At 38.7% G+C, this 17,144-nt stretch overlaps 1 protein-coding gene across 4 annotated transcripts in view; it reads left to right on the top strand.

The window, feature by feature from the left end:
- The window catches only part of UTRN (utrophin), a 692,661-nt gene that overhangs the window by 314,742 nt on the left and 360,775 nt on the right, over window positions 1-17,144 (top strand). For all 4 annotated transcript variants that reach the window (XM_019526790.1, XM_019526791.1, XM_019526792.1 and 1 more), the window contains exons 46-49: window positions 873-990; window positions 6,220-6,425; window positions 9,286-9,440; window positions 16,331-16,520. In XM_019526790.1, coding sequence (XP_019382335.1) covers window positions 873-990; window positions 6,220-6,425; window positions 9,286-9,440; window positions 16,331-16,520 — 669 coding nt within the window. The remainder of the gene's footprint in view (window positions 1-872; window positions 991-6,219; window positions 6,426-9,285; window positions 9,441-16,330; window positions 16,521-17,144) is intronic.

Genomic DNA, 17,144 nt, shown 5'->3' with positions numbered 1-17,144 from the left:
AGTTGGGTACATGTGGATTATACTGTAAGTTTCTAAGCTGTAGCTTTTGTTTGTAACTTGGGTTAATTGATTTCCAAATAGCATGAGTAATTACTGTAATCGCTAACATCAACTATCACAATGTAGACTATCATAAAGTTTGTTTCTGATAATAGCCTACTAGGGGCTTCGCTGTAACTGGCAACAGACATTTGTGAGCATTTATAGTAGCATTTACAATCCATTTATTTGCTATAATTGGGAGTCATTTGACACGAGTTACAATGTGGTCTAAAGCTGTTGTCTAGACAAGGAACTGTATTCTGACATTACCTACCAGACTTTGGTCCAAGGGAAGAAGAATTGCATGTTCACAGGCTTTGGAGAAGCTTAGATTTCTTTTTACTTCATAACATTCATAGCATGTGGTTATAGTAATTAGATAATACTTTCATCTAGTTATGTAATATTCCCATTTTGAATACAAGACACTGTTGATTGCATTTATTTGGCTGATTTTCTTCCCCCTTTAGTAATGTTCAGAACTTAGCAATGGTCTCATTAAGCTTTCTAATAAGAAAATAATGTAGGAAAGAGAATATTGGAAGTGGAAAACTTTGTACAGCAGTTCCCATTAATATGTAGTTCACACAGATTCATTTGGTTTTCTGAATCTGCAGTAATAACCATTCGCAACCATTCAGAATATTCATGTTGGGTTTTTGTTAAGTGTCCCTGCAAGTATTGCAGCTCTAAAATAGTCATGGAAACAGCAATCTACCTATGAGTGCACAAATATTAGTTTTTAACTGCACATAATCAAGAAAATGTTAACCTTTGCATTTTTAATAAAATAAATAATAAAATTGCAACTTATACTTGATTTTAAACAGATAACAAAGGAGGACTTAGACCAGCGCCACCCACAGCTTGATTCTGTTTTTACTTTGGCTCAGAATTTGAAAAATAAGACTTCTAGTTCAGATGTCAGGACAGCAATCACAGAAAAATGTAAGTTTTTTTTTTTTCATTTTTTGCATATATACTTTTTTTTTTTTGTTTGTAGAAAATCGAACTGTTTTTTTCCTGGAAAACTATGATTATTGAGCCCCGTTGCAGCAAGCTTATAGTTTCATAGTTGTTAGGGTCTGGAAGGCACCTTACAGATCTTTGGGTCCAGCCCCCCTGCACTGAGCAGGAAAGACTTTCTGGAATCAGATGACCCCAGCAAGATGGGCATCAAGACATTTTTTGAAGATCACCAGGGTGGATGACTGTACCACCTCTGGGGGAGCCTGTTCCAAACCCTCGGCACTTGACTTGTAAAGAAGTTTTTCATTATGTCTGGTCTGGTGTGATCCTCAATCAGTTTGTGCCCATTATTTCTTGTCCTCCCCTGGGGGGCCTTAGTGAATAGATGCTCCCCCAAGCCCTGATGTACTCCCCTAATATACTTATAGGCTGCCACCAAATCGCCTATGAGTCTTCTGTTCTCCAGGCTCAACAGTCTCAAGTCTTTCAGCCTCTCCTCACATGACCGGGTCTCTACTGCTCTAATCATGCATGTGGCCCTCCTTTTGATTCTCTCAAGCTTCTCCATATCCTTCTTGAAGTGCGGCACAAAGAACACTTAGTCAAGTGAATTTTAGTTTTCCAGTTAATTAGAAACCAACTCTGTCCCCTACTTCTCCCCACCTCTCCACATCCCCTCCCAACAAATGGTTTGCCCATTTCTGAAGTGCAGGATGTGTATTTTGGGCTAGGTCAGTATAGAATGTCTTATGAAATGTTTAAGAACCGCTTGCAAAATCCTTCCTGCATTTTCTGTTTAATGACACAAACAAACATAGTTTAAACTTATTTTGGCGATGCTATTTGCTGATCCATTTATAAAAAATAAAAAAAGGTATATGAGTTTAGGTGACAAGTTTAGAAAGTGTTGCGGTGATGTTGTTACTTGGATGGTCCAGGAGATATGAGAGAAGGAAAAGTTTTTGTGGGTAATATCTTTTATTGGACCAAGCGTATGGTTGGGATAGACGGAGGCAAGCTCTTGGGTATCCTCCGGCCTCCAGGAGAGAAATAGAGAATAGCTGAGCTAAGTAGAAGCTGGAACAAAAGCTTATGTAAGACTCCATAGGTAAACAAAACAGTTTATCTGGGGAAGGTTACTGGGATACCTGAAAGTTTGCCTATGTTTATCCCAACTATGCAGGTGGTCCAATAAAAGTTAACTTTAGAAAGACATTTAAAAAGACCATTGACTGAAGTTTTTACCCTATTAAGTTACTGGCGTGCACTTTCAAATTTAATTTTCAGCTTAATTATTGCATTTCCCTTTTGGAAAAGGAAAAAAGTTTAGGGTTTTTTTTTTTTAAGGATTTGACAGGCTTCAGCAGGGAACTCCTAAATTCTGTATATCACTAAGGTTTAAAAAAAGATATTCTAGAGATTGGAAGCTAGAGGAAAATTGAGGCTAGGGAAACTTGTAGATTTCAGGAAAGCTCTGTGCTCCCTAACTCTTTGGTTTACAGGTTAGTTCTCCTCTACCTCCAGCTCTATTTCCATGTGGTATTTCTAAAGGACTTGCCATGGTTCTTGGAGAGTCTTCCATGACTGAAGCGTACTCTGTGAAGGCCCTTGGCAGCTCCTGTGTTGAATGTGTCCTGGAGAAGTGAAGGGATTTTAAAACTTCTGCCATTGAAGAAACACAGCTTTTTTTTTTATGTCCTTCTATGAACTGAGGGACCTTTTAGAGACCAGCTTTGACTTAGTTAGAAGATGAGGCCTGGTCTCCGAGTCCTAGGGTCATGGAAGTACAGGAAGAAGAAACTTACCCCTGCCTTTCTTCTTCTGGCATCCCTTTCTAAAGGTAACTTGGAGAGCCCATTTTGAGTTTTCTAAGCACCCAAAATTTTCTTCTTGGTAGAATTTCTTTCAAGCTGTGTTTGCCTTAAGTATTAGCCTGGGGTTATTGACAGCTTTCCCTGCTATGTGAAGATACTTCTTCTGCATAATAACAAAATGTCAGAGAAACATCATAGATGGTAGTTTGCTTTAAACAAACAGTTACTGTAGATAGATTTTTTTCCCCATCCAGCTGTGCAGTAGACCTGAACACTTTTAAGGTTCCCCTCTACTGTTCATTAATCAGCACTGAATGTTGAACCATTTTCACTCTTGCTGTTTTTCTTTTGCTGTTTCAGTAAAATTACTAATCTGTTCCTGCAACTGCTGGTCTCATCTGAACCTAACATTTATCCAATATAAAATTTTTGGGGGTGTTACTTGAGCTCTGTGTTCATCCCAGCACAACCCAAATCAGTCCAGAAATCATCCTGAAGCTCCATTTGGGCTGAAGTTGATGACTCTCACTTCAGTGAGAGAACTGTGAACCCTGAATGTGTAGGGGCTTGATACCTGCAAAGAGATCCTCACAGAGAGGTGCAAAAAGTCTTTGAACTATTTGCTTAAGTGTTGTTAGCTTACATCATTCCCTTTCCCCCCCATTTTCTGCTTTTAATGTCTTATTCTAAGCCTACTGTCTTTATAAACTAGACTAAACTTCTCTGGAGTTGATAGAGAGACAAATGAGCACCAAGCACATCGAGTATTACTATTTACTATTTTTGTTGCATTTAAGTTATTCTGATCTGTGGAAAATGAAATGAAGACATGAGTTTTATGAGGAAAGACATTAAAGGTTACAGGGTGCTCAGATGCTGAGCTTGTAGTAGTCTTACAGGTAACTAAGATAAATAGTATTAGAATTGGAAAAGGAACAAGTGTAATGTTTATTTCCTTAAACTGTCGTGTGTCCATGAGGTACTATTATCTTAAGTGAGAATCCTTCCTATAAAAGCCATACTTGGGATGTGCACATGACAGTGATTTATAATAGAACAAATGTAATCACTAAAATCGATGAAAGTAGCCACGCTTTTGAGTATCAGAGGAAAGTGGCAGGGGACACAATAGAATTAACATATCATTTAGAATTCACAAACAGCCCTAAGCTGTTTGGAAGACCTTTTATTTAAAAAATAATAAAGAAAGCATGTCTCATGCAGACAGATAACTTGGGCCCATCTCACCATCAGGAATACATTTTTTTTGGTAATTTAATTGAAAAATTCTAATTAAAAAATCAGTGGTGCAATATGTCTGTGATTAAACTAGGCATTATTTATATCACTGGCTAATAAAAATGAGTTACGTATGTATTATGTGCTGGATTTGGGTGAATAAGTACAGCAGGATGGAATTTTTCCTGGAGAGATGGGTTTCTTATTAGTAAACGTCATGAATAACAGGTAATTTAGTAATTGCACTTATGAAAGGCTGACTTATTTTATGAGGAAAGGCTAAAAGAACCAATAACTAGTTATTTAGTTTGGAGAAGAGAGGGCTGAGGGGGAATTTGATAACTATCTTTAAACACCTGAATGGAGATAGGCTTTTCTCTTTGGCCAGGGACAAGGCTAGATGCAATGGCCTTAAGCTGTGGCAGCGGAGATTTAGGTTGATGATTAGTAAGAGGAAATTTCTGATTAAGAGGGTGGTCAAGCATTGGAACAGGATACCTAGAGAAAATATGGAATCTCTACTGTTGGAAGTTTTAAAGAGCAGGTTGGATAGACACTTGGCTGGGGTGGTTTAGTCAGGGATGATTCTTCCTGAAAGGGGCTAGGTTAAATGACCTTGAGATGTCCCCACCAGCCCTTCTTTCCTATAATTTCTTAGATTTTGTTATCTTTAATACCTGTTATGAAATGGCTTGTCACAGATCTGCAGGGAGAGCGTGTGTCTTTCACCAAATGGAAATGTACTTGTAGCACCAGCTCCTAGGCCTCCTTTTTTAGGAACAAGGATTCCTGTGCCTCTGCTAGTCTAAGGTGTGGAACACCTTCTTCGCACAGATTCACAGGAGTTTAGGGCTGGAAGGGACCTTGTGAGATCTTTGGGTCTAGCCCTCCTGCTCTGGGCAGGAAAGACTGCTGGGTCAAATAACCCCAACAAGGTGTGTGTCCAGTTTCCTTTTGACGATCTCCCCCACTTTCATTTTGTTTATTTCAGTGATTCCAAAAGAATTTTAAGTCCTGGTGGAGACTTTACTTCAGTGGGAGCTATACAACCAACTTATGTTGCTGCAAGCTAGCAATAACCTTTTAAAATAAGGCAGCTGTTACTAGACTGCTAGAATTTAGTAGTTTGTAGTGCTTGGTTTTGAATTGAAAACCAAAGCTGACCTGCATGTCTACACTGGTAGTATTACCTCTGTCTTCTTTTTTTTGTGCACCTGACAGCAGAGTTCTTATTTTCTGTTTCATGACACCTCTGTTCTTTGTCTCAAGCTCTGGAGACATGTGCTGCCTCACTTGGCTGGTAGTTATTACAATTTAATGTCTGGTTTCTTTCAGAGTGTCTTCAAGGTAATTCCATTCCCCTCTTGCAGTTTCTGAAAGTCCTCCATATCAGGCACATCCACATGACCATCCTCATTTCCTTGCTACAGAGAAGGAATTAATCCTTTCATTCCTAGTAGGTCATAATATGAATAAATAAGAGAAACAAAGTCATGCATTTTTTCATAAAAGTATTACAGAAATTTCCTGTTTTCTATCCTATCTCATCAGACTTTCCACAAACTTAAATCTTCATGAAAGCTTGTGTGCAGGTGACATTTGAATAAAACGAATTGTAATAATTGGATTTTTTTAAAAAATGACTTAAGATAAAGATAGGGCTACAGAAGGAATTATTTGTGGACATAGTGGTGTAAGGGAGCGGGTGATATGGGGAAAGGGGCAATATTTCTGTGTTGGCAGAAGTGGTAGTATAAATGGAGCTATACTGGCACAGCTGTGGTTGTGTCAGTAGGCTTACTGCACTTGGAGGAAGAAGTAGTACAAGCTATATCAATAAAGTTGCTTTCACAAGGCATTAAAGAGCTTCCACATGAGGACAGTTTGCTCATATTAGCTGTAGTAAAAAATGTACTAGATATCACCTTAACCCCAAATTGTCAAAGCTTTGTCTTTCGTATGTCTTTGTAATTAAAGTATGATGAACTGCTTTCATAGACACACATTTTGAAAAAAAAAACTTTTGAAGGCCTGTTCACAATTGTTCTCCATGACTGGACGATGTGCTGGATTTCTGGGGGGAAGTAATCAATATAGAAGTCCTGATCAGTACATGCTAACTTGTGGTTATAACTTTCTGCATCGTTCTCTGCAGTGGAGAAAGTCAAGAACCAGTGGGACAATACTCAGCATGGTGTGGAGGTACGGCAGCAGCAGCTAAAACACATGCTCTCTGACAGCTTGCAGTGGGATGTGCAGAGGCAGGAAATGGAGCATCTCATGGGACAATCTGAGATTCGTCTGCACATGCTTCTACAGGCCCCTAAAGAGCCACTCATCAAACAGATTTCTGAAAACAAAGTAAGATTTCATACATGCTCTCTGGATCCTTAGACTATGTGGCTTTTTGAGGTTCACTGTCTATGCCTATTTTGTTCTAGAATGACATGTTTATTTTCATTCATCAAAAATCTGTGAAAATCTTCTTTGAGGAGGAGAGCAGAAAGTTTTTAAGATTTGAGCATGTGCATTTTTACAATAGATACGTTTATCATATTCACTAAATACTGCCGTTGATAAATATCTCCTGGGACCAAATACATTTCATTAAGCACAGGATTTGTACTGTGATGATACACGCTATCATACAGTCACTGATCATGGTGCACATCATCATTTTTTGCCTGCTCCATGATGGTATGTGAGTAGTAGATCACAATAATGGACCTATCACAGATCCATTTGAGGTTACAACTGGAGATGAGCAAGTCTGTCATCAGTTCAACGCTTTTCTCAATATTCTGTACTGTGATGCTGTATCTGACCACCAACTAGCTTCCAGTTGGAATGGAACTAAACTGCTGAATGGGTGGTATGCTGTTTAATCTCAGATGATGCCAAGCCAAAACCAAGACCACCCAGACCTAAATCATTGAGCTCCAGTATGCTGCTGATACTGTAGTGTGTGTTCACTCAGAAGCAGACCTTCAGGGAATTATCTATGTGTTTACTAAGGCATAAAAGAAAATGGGACTGACGCTTAACATTCAGAAGACTAAGGTCAACTAGCTCTTAATGTACAGTCCCCAGCTCAAGTAATTCAGATTCATGATGAGAAAGTTGAGGATTTCCCATACCTCAGGGGCCATCTCTTGCAGAAGGCTGACATGGATGAAGAAATTCAGTATCACCTCAGATGTGCAAGTGCAGCCTTCCGATGCCTGAGGAAATAGGTATTTGAAGATTGTGATATTGGATCCGAAAACAAGCTCATGGTTTATCAAGCAGCTGTGATCCCCACCTTACTGTACAGAGCTGAGACGTGGACAGTGTAGAGGGGACACCTCAAGTTGCTGGGCTGCCTGCAGAAGATCCTTGGGAACACAGATGCACCAACATTAGCATCCTCTCACAAGCAAACGCCATGAGCATCAAGGCACTGATCATCTGACATCAACTTAACTGGGCCAGCCATGTCATCTGGATGTCCAACTTCAGACTCCAGAAACAAGTTCTATTTTCCCATCTCAGTCAAGGTGTATGCTCAAGAGGAGGGCAGAGAAAGTATTTCAAGGATGTATTGGAGGCCAACTTGAAAAAATGCAATATTGACATTGTCACAAGACTCACCTGCTCAGGACTGCCCCAAGTAGAGGAAGCGTCTGCTGCAAGATTCTCAGTACTTTGAAACCTTATGATGACAACAGGAGATGGAAAAGCAGGAGTGGCAGAAACTGTATGTCACAGACTGAATCAAGAATCCAGAGCCACCCATCCCACATGGAAACATGTGCCCAAGTTGCAGCAGAGTCTGTTGATTCTGAATTGGCCTCATCAGCCATAGCTGGACTGATGGAAGACAATCATCCTCAACTGCGAGGGACTGCTGAAGAAGAAGATGGTGCTCATTACTTTACAGCAGCTTATTAACACTACTGGAGATATCTGCAGTAATTATAGACATAGGCCAACTGATACCAGACCTTTCAAGGTTTATTATAATAGACCTCTTTGAAAAAAAAATATTCTCCAACCCTTGTCAGATTTCTGTGCTTTTGATATACCACCAAATTTGTTAAAGTAAATTCCTGAGTCTACCTGACCCTGGATTGACTTCCTTATTCAGAGGATTAGGAAGATTCTAGGTGTATCATGTCCCCCTGACATAGGGAAGGATATATTGGGCTGGGGGCCAGCAGGGGAGAATATGAACAAGATCAAAGTTGAGGTGGCACTTTGCTACTCTTGTTTCTCCTGAGGGACAGTAAAGTGAAAACAAAGGTGGGATATAGTTTTAAATAAAGAAGTGAAGTAAAGAATTTGATGAGGAGGGCAGGGAACAGGGAGGCCAAAATGCATAGTCACAGAATCATTCAAATATGTGAGGTTTTGTTAAACAACCATTTGTGCATGGTCTTTCTGGCTGTCAGAAAATGAAGGGCCATCAGTAATAGTGTACCTTCCTGCTTATTTTCAAACTGGGGTGTGTGTGTGTGTGTGTGTGTGTGTGTGTGTGTGTGTGTGTGTGTGTGTGTATAATGTGTGTGTGTATGTGTATATATTGTGTATATATTGTGTATGCGTATATATTGTGTGTGGTGTGTGTGTAGTGTGTATGGTGTGTGTGTGTGTATATATGTGAGAGTGTGTATGTGTGTTTATATATGGATGTGTGTATGTATATATGTGTATGTATGTATCTATCTTTGTATTTATATGTGTGTGTGTATAAAAATAATACTCATCTGTTAATTTAGCGAGTGTGGTTAGTATTCCCTATGAAAAAGCATTTTCACAAATATGATCTGATCCCTCATATTTTAAAAGTGGGAAACACTTGTCTTATGCTAATTTAGAGTTTTTATTTGGAATTTTGTTTAAAATGCTCTTGCTGTGACGTTCACATTTTCTTTTTATGGTGTGCTGTACTTACCACAGATGGGGTCACAAAATGTTGAAAGGAATAATATGGTTCTCTTGGCAAATATTTTTTTTCCTTCTCCATTTCTGTTTTGAATGTGTTGTTGTTGTTGTTAGTTTCCCTTGGAATTTAGGGTGCTTCCATGTTAGGGCATTTACCAAAGACAAGAAGTACACATGTACACACTTCTTAAAAAAAGGTGTTTATGATCATTTAAAAACATTCAAGGTCTAAGGAATAAACCTTTTGCTCTTAATGTTGCTCTGATGCCCTTTTTTGTTTGTTTGAAATTGCTCCTAGCTCTTAATTCAAGATTTGCATAAAGGGGACATCACGGTGGCTGCATTCAATGATCTGTCCAATAAACTTCTCCGGGAGTACCGTGACGATGACACAAGGAAAGTAAAGGAAATAACTGACCATCTGAATACCTCTTGGATAAACCTGAATCAAAGGTAACTGCAAGCCTCTGCTGAGAATATAGGCTGTACATAGTAAATCTAGATCCTACTATTTTAAATAGATTAAACATAGGATGTCAAATCATAGTCATTAAAGTGCTCCATATGTTAACTAATGCCATGCCCTCTCTGGGGCATGTCACAAATATCATAGAGAGTCTGATTTTTAATACATTTAATGGTGGAGCTCCCACACCTGACCCTGGAAGATTTCTACAAACTTTTCAGTCTTCTTGTTCAGAATAAAAAAAAAAATAAAATCAGGTGTTGAGTCACAGGGTTTTTTTTTTCTTTTCTTCAGTCACACAGCTGTTCTTATGTCTTCTTTTTCAAAGGCTGTGCATGTTCAGCACTATGGGTGTTTGCACTCGGGGGTGGGGGGGGTGTCTTAATAGAGCATGGCTCCGGGACATGCTGTTCTAATTAAAATGCTCAGTGTTGCATGTATGCAGCATCCCAAATTTCAAAATGGCTATGGAGGTACTTTAACTAAAGCTCATTTGATGAGTTTTAGTTAAAGCACCCCCGCTGCAAATTTTGAAATGCGGGATATTGAATACACGTGGTCACACTGCAGCACACTCGATTAATTGAGTCTGCTTTGACACGTTCTGATTAGAATGTGTTGGAGCACACATATAGACACCGTATCTTTCTGCATGTGATAAATTCATTGAAGTTGTTCCTCATACTGGAGAACCTTTCTCTAACTTGCTACCATGATGTTTTGAAATCCTCATTGTGTTCCTTTTAATTTCTTCACCTTGAATATCTAGTGTGCAATACAGGAACTATAAATTCTCAATTTGAAATTTACTTTGTTGCACTCATGAGTCAAGATGTATTTACTTGATATTGTCGAAAACCTCTCAGTTAATATCAGGTCACATGTATTTGTGTGCATAATGCTGTTGTATCCAAGGTAATCAAATGCCCATGCACAAACCCTTTTATTAGTAGCTGGCAAATGACTAATACAAGAATGGCATATGTCTGCATACCAAAACTTTAAAAGACAGTACGTGGTTGTAGTCAATAATTTATTGAAGGGAGAATCCACAGGGGGAAGCATTATTATAAGTAGAAAATCATTTAAAAAATATATTTAAATGGTTAAATTTAAAACAAGGCAAGTTTTCTGGGGTGGGGGCGGGAAATGAGGAAGTTAGAAACTAGGCTAGTGAAATTTGTGCAAGTGATATTATGTCCTGGGGAGAGAGAGGGAGGATATTTCAGTAGCAAGCAGTGGGTTTCAGAGGTAACTAAGGGAATAATATATAGAATTTTGTTACTCTTCCTTGGAGGAAAAGTCTACCTTTGTAGTTTGTACATTTGATGTGGCAAGAAGTGTATACAAATAATTTCATAGTTATTTCCATTGAGAGATGACAAATGACATAAAATGCTTTGTAGCTCAACCTGCATGATGTTTTTGAAAGAACAAAACTAAGCCTGTTTTTAGATATTTCTTCTGATACAGGCTGGGCTTTTAAAAAAAAGAGTTTCAAATTCCATTGAAAATCATTGGATTATGGGCACTAACCTTCCTGGTGTTGAAAATTCCTGGCCATATTGTGAGAAAAGTCTTTAGCTTACAGTAGAAATTCCCTTTATTTTTTCATAGTATGGACTACTTTGTAGTGTTGAGGCCATCTCCAAAATGAGCTGTGCTCCTGTCTCTGTGTCATGTAGGATTTAAGATTGCATATAATCCCTGTGGCAGCAAGTGCAAAACCATGTCTTTATTTAAAAAAAAAGAATTAAACATAGCAGACTTGGAGCTTCTTTGTCTTCATCTTAATTTCCTTGTGCATCCGCTCACTCCAGAATATCCCCATAGCTGTTCCCACTGCAGTTCTGCTGGTCAGGATTCCTCTGACAATCCTTGGCACATGTAGAGGAAGCAATTTTTCTAGATCAGCATTTACAGTAAACTCTAGTGGCATCCTAGTTCCATGCTTCAAAGTATTTTATCTGGAGATGCAATGTCTGTCCAGCTGTCAGTGGGCCATTGGGAAGGCCTCTGTAGATCATTGCTGGGAACCTGTAGTCTTGAGTAAAACAAGAATTAGCTTTTGATTCTCTCAGGAAAGAAAACTTACAACAGCACTTGGCAGTTGTTCTTTTTCCATATAGTTACTGTTCATATATCACATAGTCTTAAAACACCTGAGAAGGCTAGATATTTTGCAATGTGAAGCAGGGGAGAGATGAATTACAACTTTGATTATGGGTGGTTGTTAAGGGGAGAACTCCTGGACCTGAACTAACTGGGGAGGCAGACTGGGGCTTACCAACCTAAAACAGAAAAAGGAAGGAATGGAAATAAACATGCTTTCAAGAAAGGCAGCGTTAAAGTGGCATCAAATAAGCACACTAAAACACTGAATGTCCCCTTCCAAATTGTTTTACATTTGCTTTGAAAGCAAAGAAATAGAAGTCAGAATTTGTGTGAAGTTTGGCAATCTAGGATGTCCTGATTCACAATTTAAAGTTTACTTCACTTACAGAATTTGGATGGAGGAGGGATTGTTTGGTACACAACATTCGGTTTTATTGTTTGTTATAAGCATAAATCTGTACTCTAAATCATTTGATTGTTTGTTCTGGCAACAGCTATGCATGGAGCATTCAGGAGGAGTATTTGGTTACTTCAGCTGGAAGAGTTGCCCTTCTAAATAGCATCACAATAAAGCTATAAACAGAACTCCAGTGATGGAATTCAAAGTTGAAACAGCCTCATTTTAAAGCAATTGGCATTAATGATGCTTAGCTCTCCAGTTTGATGTGGTATAAATTAAATATGCTGTCCAGTGGCTATTAGCGTTTAATTTTCATATTTAAAGGCTGAAACTGATCATTTGTTAATATTTTTGTTGCCTCAGTAATGGGTTATACAGCATCCCAGATGTTCCTCCTTTACTTATTCTCTAAGATACACATTTGTACATACTGCTGAGTATAGATTTTTAGTTTGCATCTGAAAAGCAAGTGGATGGAATTTAAAATTGTTATCGGGCTAGGAAGAACTTGTACATGCAAGGGTCTACACTGTTGTTTTTCTTCAGCATGTCTTCACTGATAAACTTGTCAAGTTTTCTTCTGCTTTCCTTTAGTTCAGTGACATTGTCTACATTTTTATGGAAGACTGAAGGCACTTGAGATTTTAGTTTTACAGTGCTGAAGACCCTTGTCATAGCCTCAGTTCTTTCAGTCCATGGCCACTGAATTGAGCTCCCTTTCCCCTTTGCTGGTGCTTGCATTGGCTGCTGTGTGGCATATAGCATTCTTGTTTTTCTCAGTTTTGAATGGATGGTTTCTGGTGAAATGGAGCAAAAGTATGTGGGTATCCTCTTAGGCAATGTAGATCACCATTAAAGTGCCACAAGTCCTACTTTTAAAACGCCCCCACAGTCTGCAGCATCACTCATAAATCTCTTGGTAGTACTCACGCTGCTGGAATACAAACAGCATACTTAATGGACTTTTCAGCTGTAGTTCAAATAGCATGTAAGTGATAAGTCTATAATAAGATTGCATTCTGTTCCTTAATTTCAGCCAAGCAGAAAGTTTGAGACATTAAAACTTAGTACAGCAGCTATCATTCCTGAATTAACCTAGAATTTATACCTAATTCCATTATCTCATCCTTCCATCAAGTATACTAGTGCTTAAATATACAGATCTGAGTTAGTTGTTTTTATTCATCCTCATCTGAAGATCACTCTTTTCAGGCAGTTCTTTCTAATTTCATTGCTGCCATTTCACCTCTAGCTTTGCCTTCCTGCTGGGGGAAGAAAATCCTTACAAAGGGAGAGGATTTTGAAGTAAGAATTCCTAAACTTTTTTGACCTTTCATTCTTACCCTTTTTTTATATAGCTTAGGTTGCTTTAATTCCTTTCCATTATTTCTACACCATATTTTCATCAAACGATACCTTTATTCATTGTATAAGTATTCCATTATTATTTCTCGACGAGTAGGATGAACATTCGGCCGTATTTTCTCCTGAGGCAGCAAGGAATTGAAGTCTTGCCCTGTCAGTAGTGTAATTGGTAGTAGCTGGAACTTGGAAGATGCAAGAGATGAAGAGTGTGCAAACAATATTACTTCTGACAAAACAGTTATTAAATAACAGCATTAGATTTTTTTTTTGCTGTGCTGGAACGGAAATACCTTGCTTTTTATGATGCTTTTTCCCCCTCCAGAGATCTAATAAACTAATTTACAGAACTGATTCTGAAAGGAAGCGTGCACTTGCAACTTCTTGATTGCGGTGCTTGATTTTGAAGATCTTTTCAACTATTCCTCAAATTCAACCTTCTCTGGTTTCAAGTGTGATGATTGTTTAAAACTGCTTAGCAATGTTTCGTGACCCAGTATGAGGAGAGGGAAATAAATAGTAGTATTCTTCTAAAATATAATAATCTAAGGAAGCAAGAATGTGTATGCCTAAGTTTAGATTTTGACCAACCAACCTTGTACTTACAGAAGCCCCTGTACTTAAAAAAGTGACAGGTGGTGAAAACCTTGGCTTCACTTCATCTGGAAAAAAACAGCAATTCAAAAAATAAACCTTTTGGCCTGATGCCTTGGTTTAGTTCTGACTTCCAGGATGGACGCTGTGTACTGAAAGGGCAGCATAGTTTCCTTATAGTAGAGGTTCTATATAAAGAAAGCATGTTATTGAAACTATGTTTTGACCTTAGTTTGAATTTGATGCTTTAGGGGAAAAACCCTCTTGTTGTACTATGTGCAACTTTGGTAATAGTTAAGAGAGGACTATTTAATGTTGACCGTAACAATTTTGTATTTATGTTACGTTTCTATAACACATAAATTGCATCACATAGGCCCCCCTCTAACATGTTATATCTATTGCATAATCCCCCTCTAACATGTTATATCTATTGCATAATAAATTCAGACTGGCTACATGTACAAATTAACTATCACGCCTTAACATTCCAACAAGCTATAAAGTTATTGCTCAAAATCGCGTAATAACATTATAGCTGGTCTCTCTACAGCTTTAATTTGCATTTGTGGGGAGTCTGCAGCTGGAAGACTGCAGCTGCTGCAATCTCCCAGGCTCTGGGGAACACAACGCAGGCTCAGGCCTGTGAGAGAGCAGCCAATTCAGTCCCCCAGCTACAGGGGTGCAGGGGCACTCCTGGCAATCTACCAGCCATTGGGCATTCCATGCACCACTGTGACTGGCATACCACAGGAGTGCCCCATGGCTATGGGGGGCTGAGAGTCCTACAGTTGATGGGACTCTGTCCCAGCTGTGCCCTACCTGCAGCCAGGACCAAGAATCCCCACACCTGATGGGTGGGTTGAAGCCAGGAGCCCCATATGGTGCAGCAATTGTCAGTCCCAGTTGTGGGTGTGGGTGATCCTACAATGGCACGTCATTTGGCATGGCAGGAAGCACTATTGTGCGGATCACGCATTAGCTCCAGTCATGCCTTTACTTGCATGCATAGACGGGGCCATAGAGTTTATATTTTGCTCTTTGGTGGAAAAACCATGAATAAAATAACTTTAAAACTATACAGCAGCCTCCAAAGGTTGCAAAACATCCTTCGTGATTTATTACGATGTCACCAGAGCACCTTAGTGTATGCATCAGGGCATAAAAGTGTGTGTGGTTATACACTTGGAAATCTTGTACATTGACTGGAATTCCTTTGTCTGTAACAATCAGATACTGTCATACTTCTTGCATTGACGTTTTGGTACAAAGGTATTATTCACTTAGTGAAGCTGGCAAAATCTTTTGCTGTATTAGAGATGGGCCTGAGCCAGTCCTCCCAAATGTGACCTTTTGATCTGTCTGTCAAATGGCAGCAAAGTACTTGGGCTTTTTCTTGCGTGATTTCAGTTGGATAGGTGTTTCTTTGAAATTGGAATGTTGAAATGTTCTTTACTCACTAATTATGAGCTCCTGTTTGCTGGGTCTATTGACTGGCCTAGTAGAAATAGTCAAAAGATTACCAAAAAATTAACTGCTGAAATGTTCTTTATAGCCACAGAGTTGAAACAGGTCCCCTATTAGAATTATCCTCTTGAAACTGTACATAATTTCATTTGGGCTGTGGCCAGAGAGGAAAACCCACTAATGTTAAGCATAGCATTTAATTCCTAGGTCACTAAAAGCTTATCTGTGTATCATTTTACAGATTTTATCTTAACTGTTTTTTAAAGAAAAGGCGGCCGTGTTGAGTATAAGACCATGTGTCTGGAAAAAGATCATAAACAGCTTATGGTTTTGCAGCATAAGTAGGAATTTATCCAGTAAACTTGTCAAAAGCAAGTGTGAGCTATGCAAATATCAGTGCTGTGATCCTAAAAGTGTATACTTTGTATTTGGGACAGTTGTGTTTTGTTAGAGTCTGGAAATCATTTGATTCTTCCAAACAAATAAAGAACAACTACATTGCGCTGTAACTTGGAGAATGTACACAACTTTAGGAAACTGCTTCCATTCTGTTCTTGCTGCTGTTTCCATTTCAGATGGTGTTTCTTGATAATGGCCCTGAGAAAAGCATTTGAAGTGTGGAAATAAGAGCTTCTCACACTTGTGATAGTCTAAGCTCATTATGTTAACACGTAGAGGGAAATACTGGTTTTTAGTGGATAATTTCTATTCTTTCATGCATTCTTAAATGGTATGTGTAGTCTGCAGTACAGAACATGCATGCATAGATACAGATGTGCCATTCTAGGGAAAAATAATGAAACAAGCAGGAATAAACTTCATAGTTTTCTCACTGCTTTAATGAAACAAATCTTTTACAGTAGCTTCATTTGTTATGCATACAGTGTATGTCCTGTTGCGGGGAGTAACTGAGATATTTGCTTCCTTTTTTGCTTCCAGAGCTGTTGATAGGCAGAGTGTCTTGGAGACTGAACTGAAGATAGTGCAGGCCTCCCTCAAAGATCTAGAGGGTTTCCTCAAGTGGCTTCAAGAGGCAGAAACTACAGTTAACGTCCTTGCTGATGCATCCCAGCGGGAGAGTGCTCTTCAGGACAGCGTTTGCGTTAGGGAACTCAAGAAACAGATGCAGGTAAGAGCATTATGAGAATTATGAGTATTGTGTGGTGTTTCTCTGCCATTGAGAAAAGAAAAGGTAGCTTCTTACAGAGAAAAGGTGGCTAATCATCAGGAAAAGCTGCTTCTTGTTTAATAAATCAGTATTTTAAAATATCAAGAAAAATGGAAGGAGTTATTGATTTAATGAAATATAAGATTTTTTTTATGAGGATTAAAACAGGGGTGTCCAAGCTGTGTTCTGAAGTCATCTCTGCCTCTCATCACTCTTCAACTGTTGCCTCTGAGGGCAATTGTGTTAAGAAAATTGAATTTACTGCTTGTATTAACAGGAAATGTTGGAGTTGTAAAGGAACTGAAATGGGCCAACAAACAGTACATGAACCAAAGCATGTCAGTGTTGAAATAAGATTGATTTTCTATTAATATTGCACTTGGTATAATCACTTCTACTTGTGTAATGGGTAACGCTGCTAAATCACCACTCAGCACAGGTGGTGAAGAGTACACAAGATGGAAGTCTATAATTAGTGGAAACCTTTATTTTAACATTTGTACCATAAGGTTTTGTGACCTCTTTGGAGCTATGGCAAATTTCTGTTTAAAGCAGCTGAGTTTTTTGGGTTTTGTTTTTGGGGGG

The sequence above is a fragment of the Gavialis gangeticus genome, unplaced genomic scaffold, assembly GCF_001723915.1.
Source record: "Gavialis gangeticus isolate Ggan-Ray unplaced genomic scaffold, GavGan_comp1, whole genome shotgun sequence".
NCBI lineage: Eukaryota > Metazoa > Chordata > Crocodylia > Gavialidae > Gavialis > Gavialis gangeticus.
This window is presented reverse-complemented; position numbering and strand designations above follow the sequence as displayed.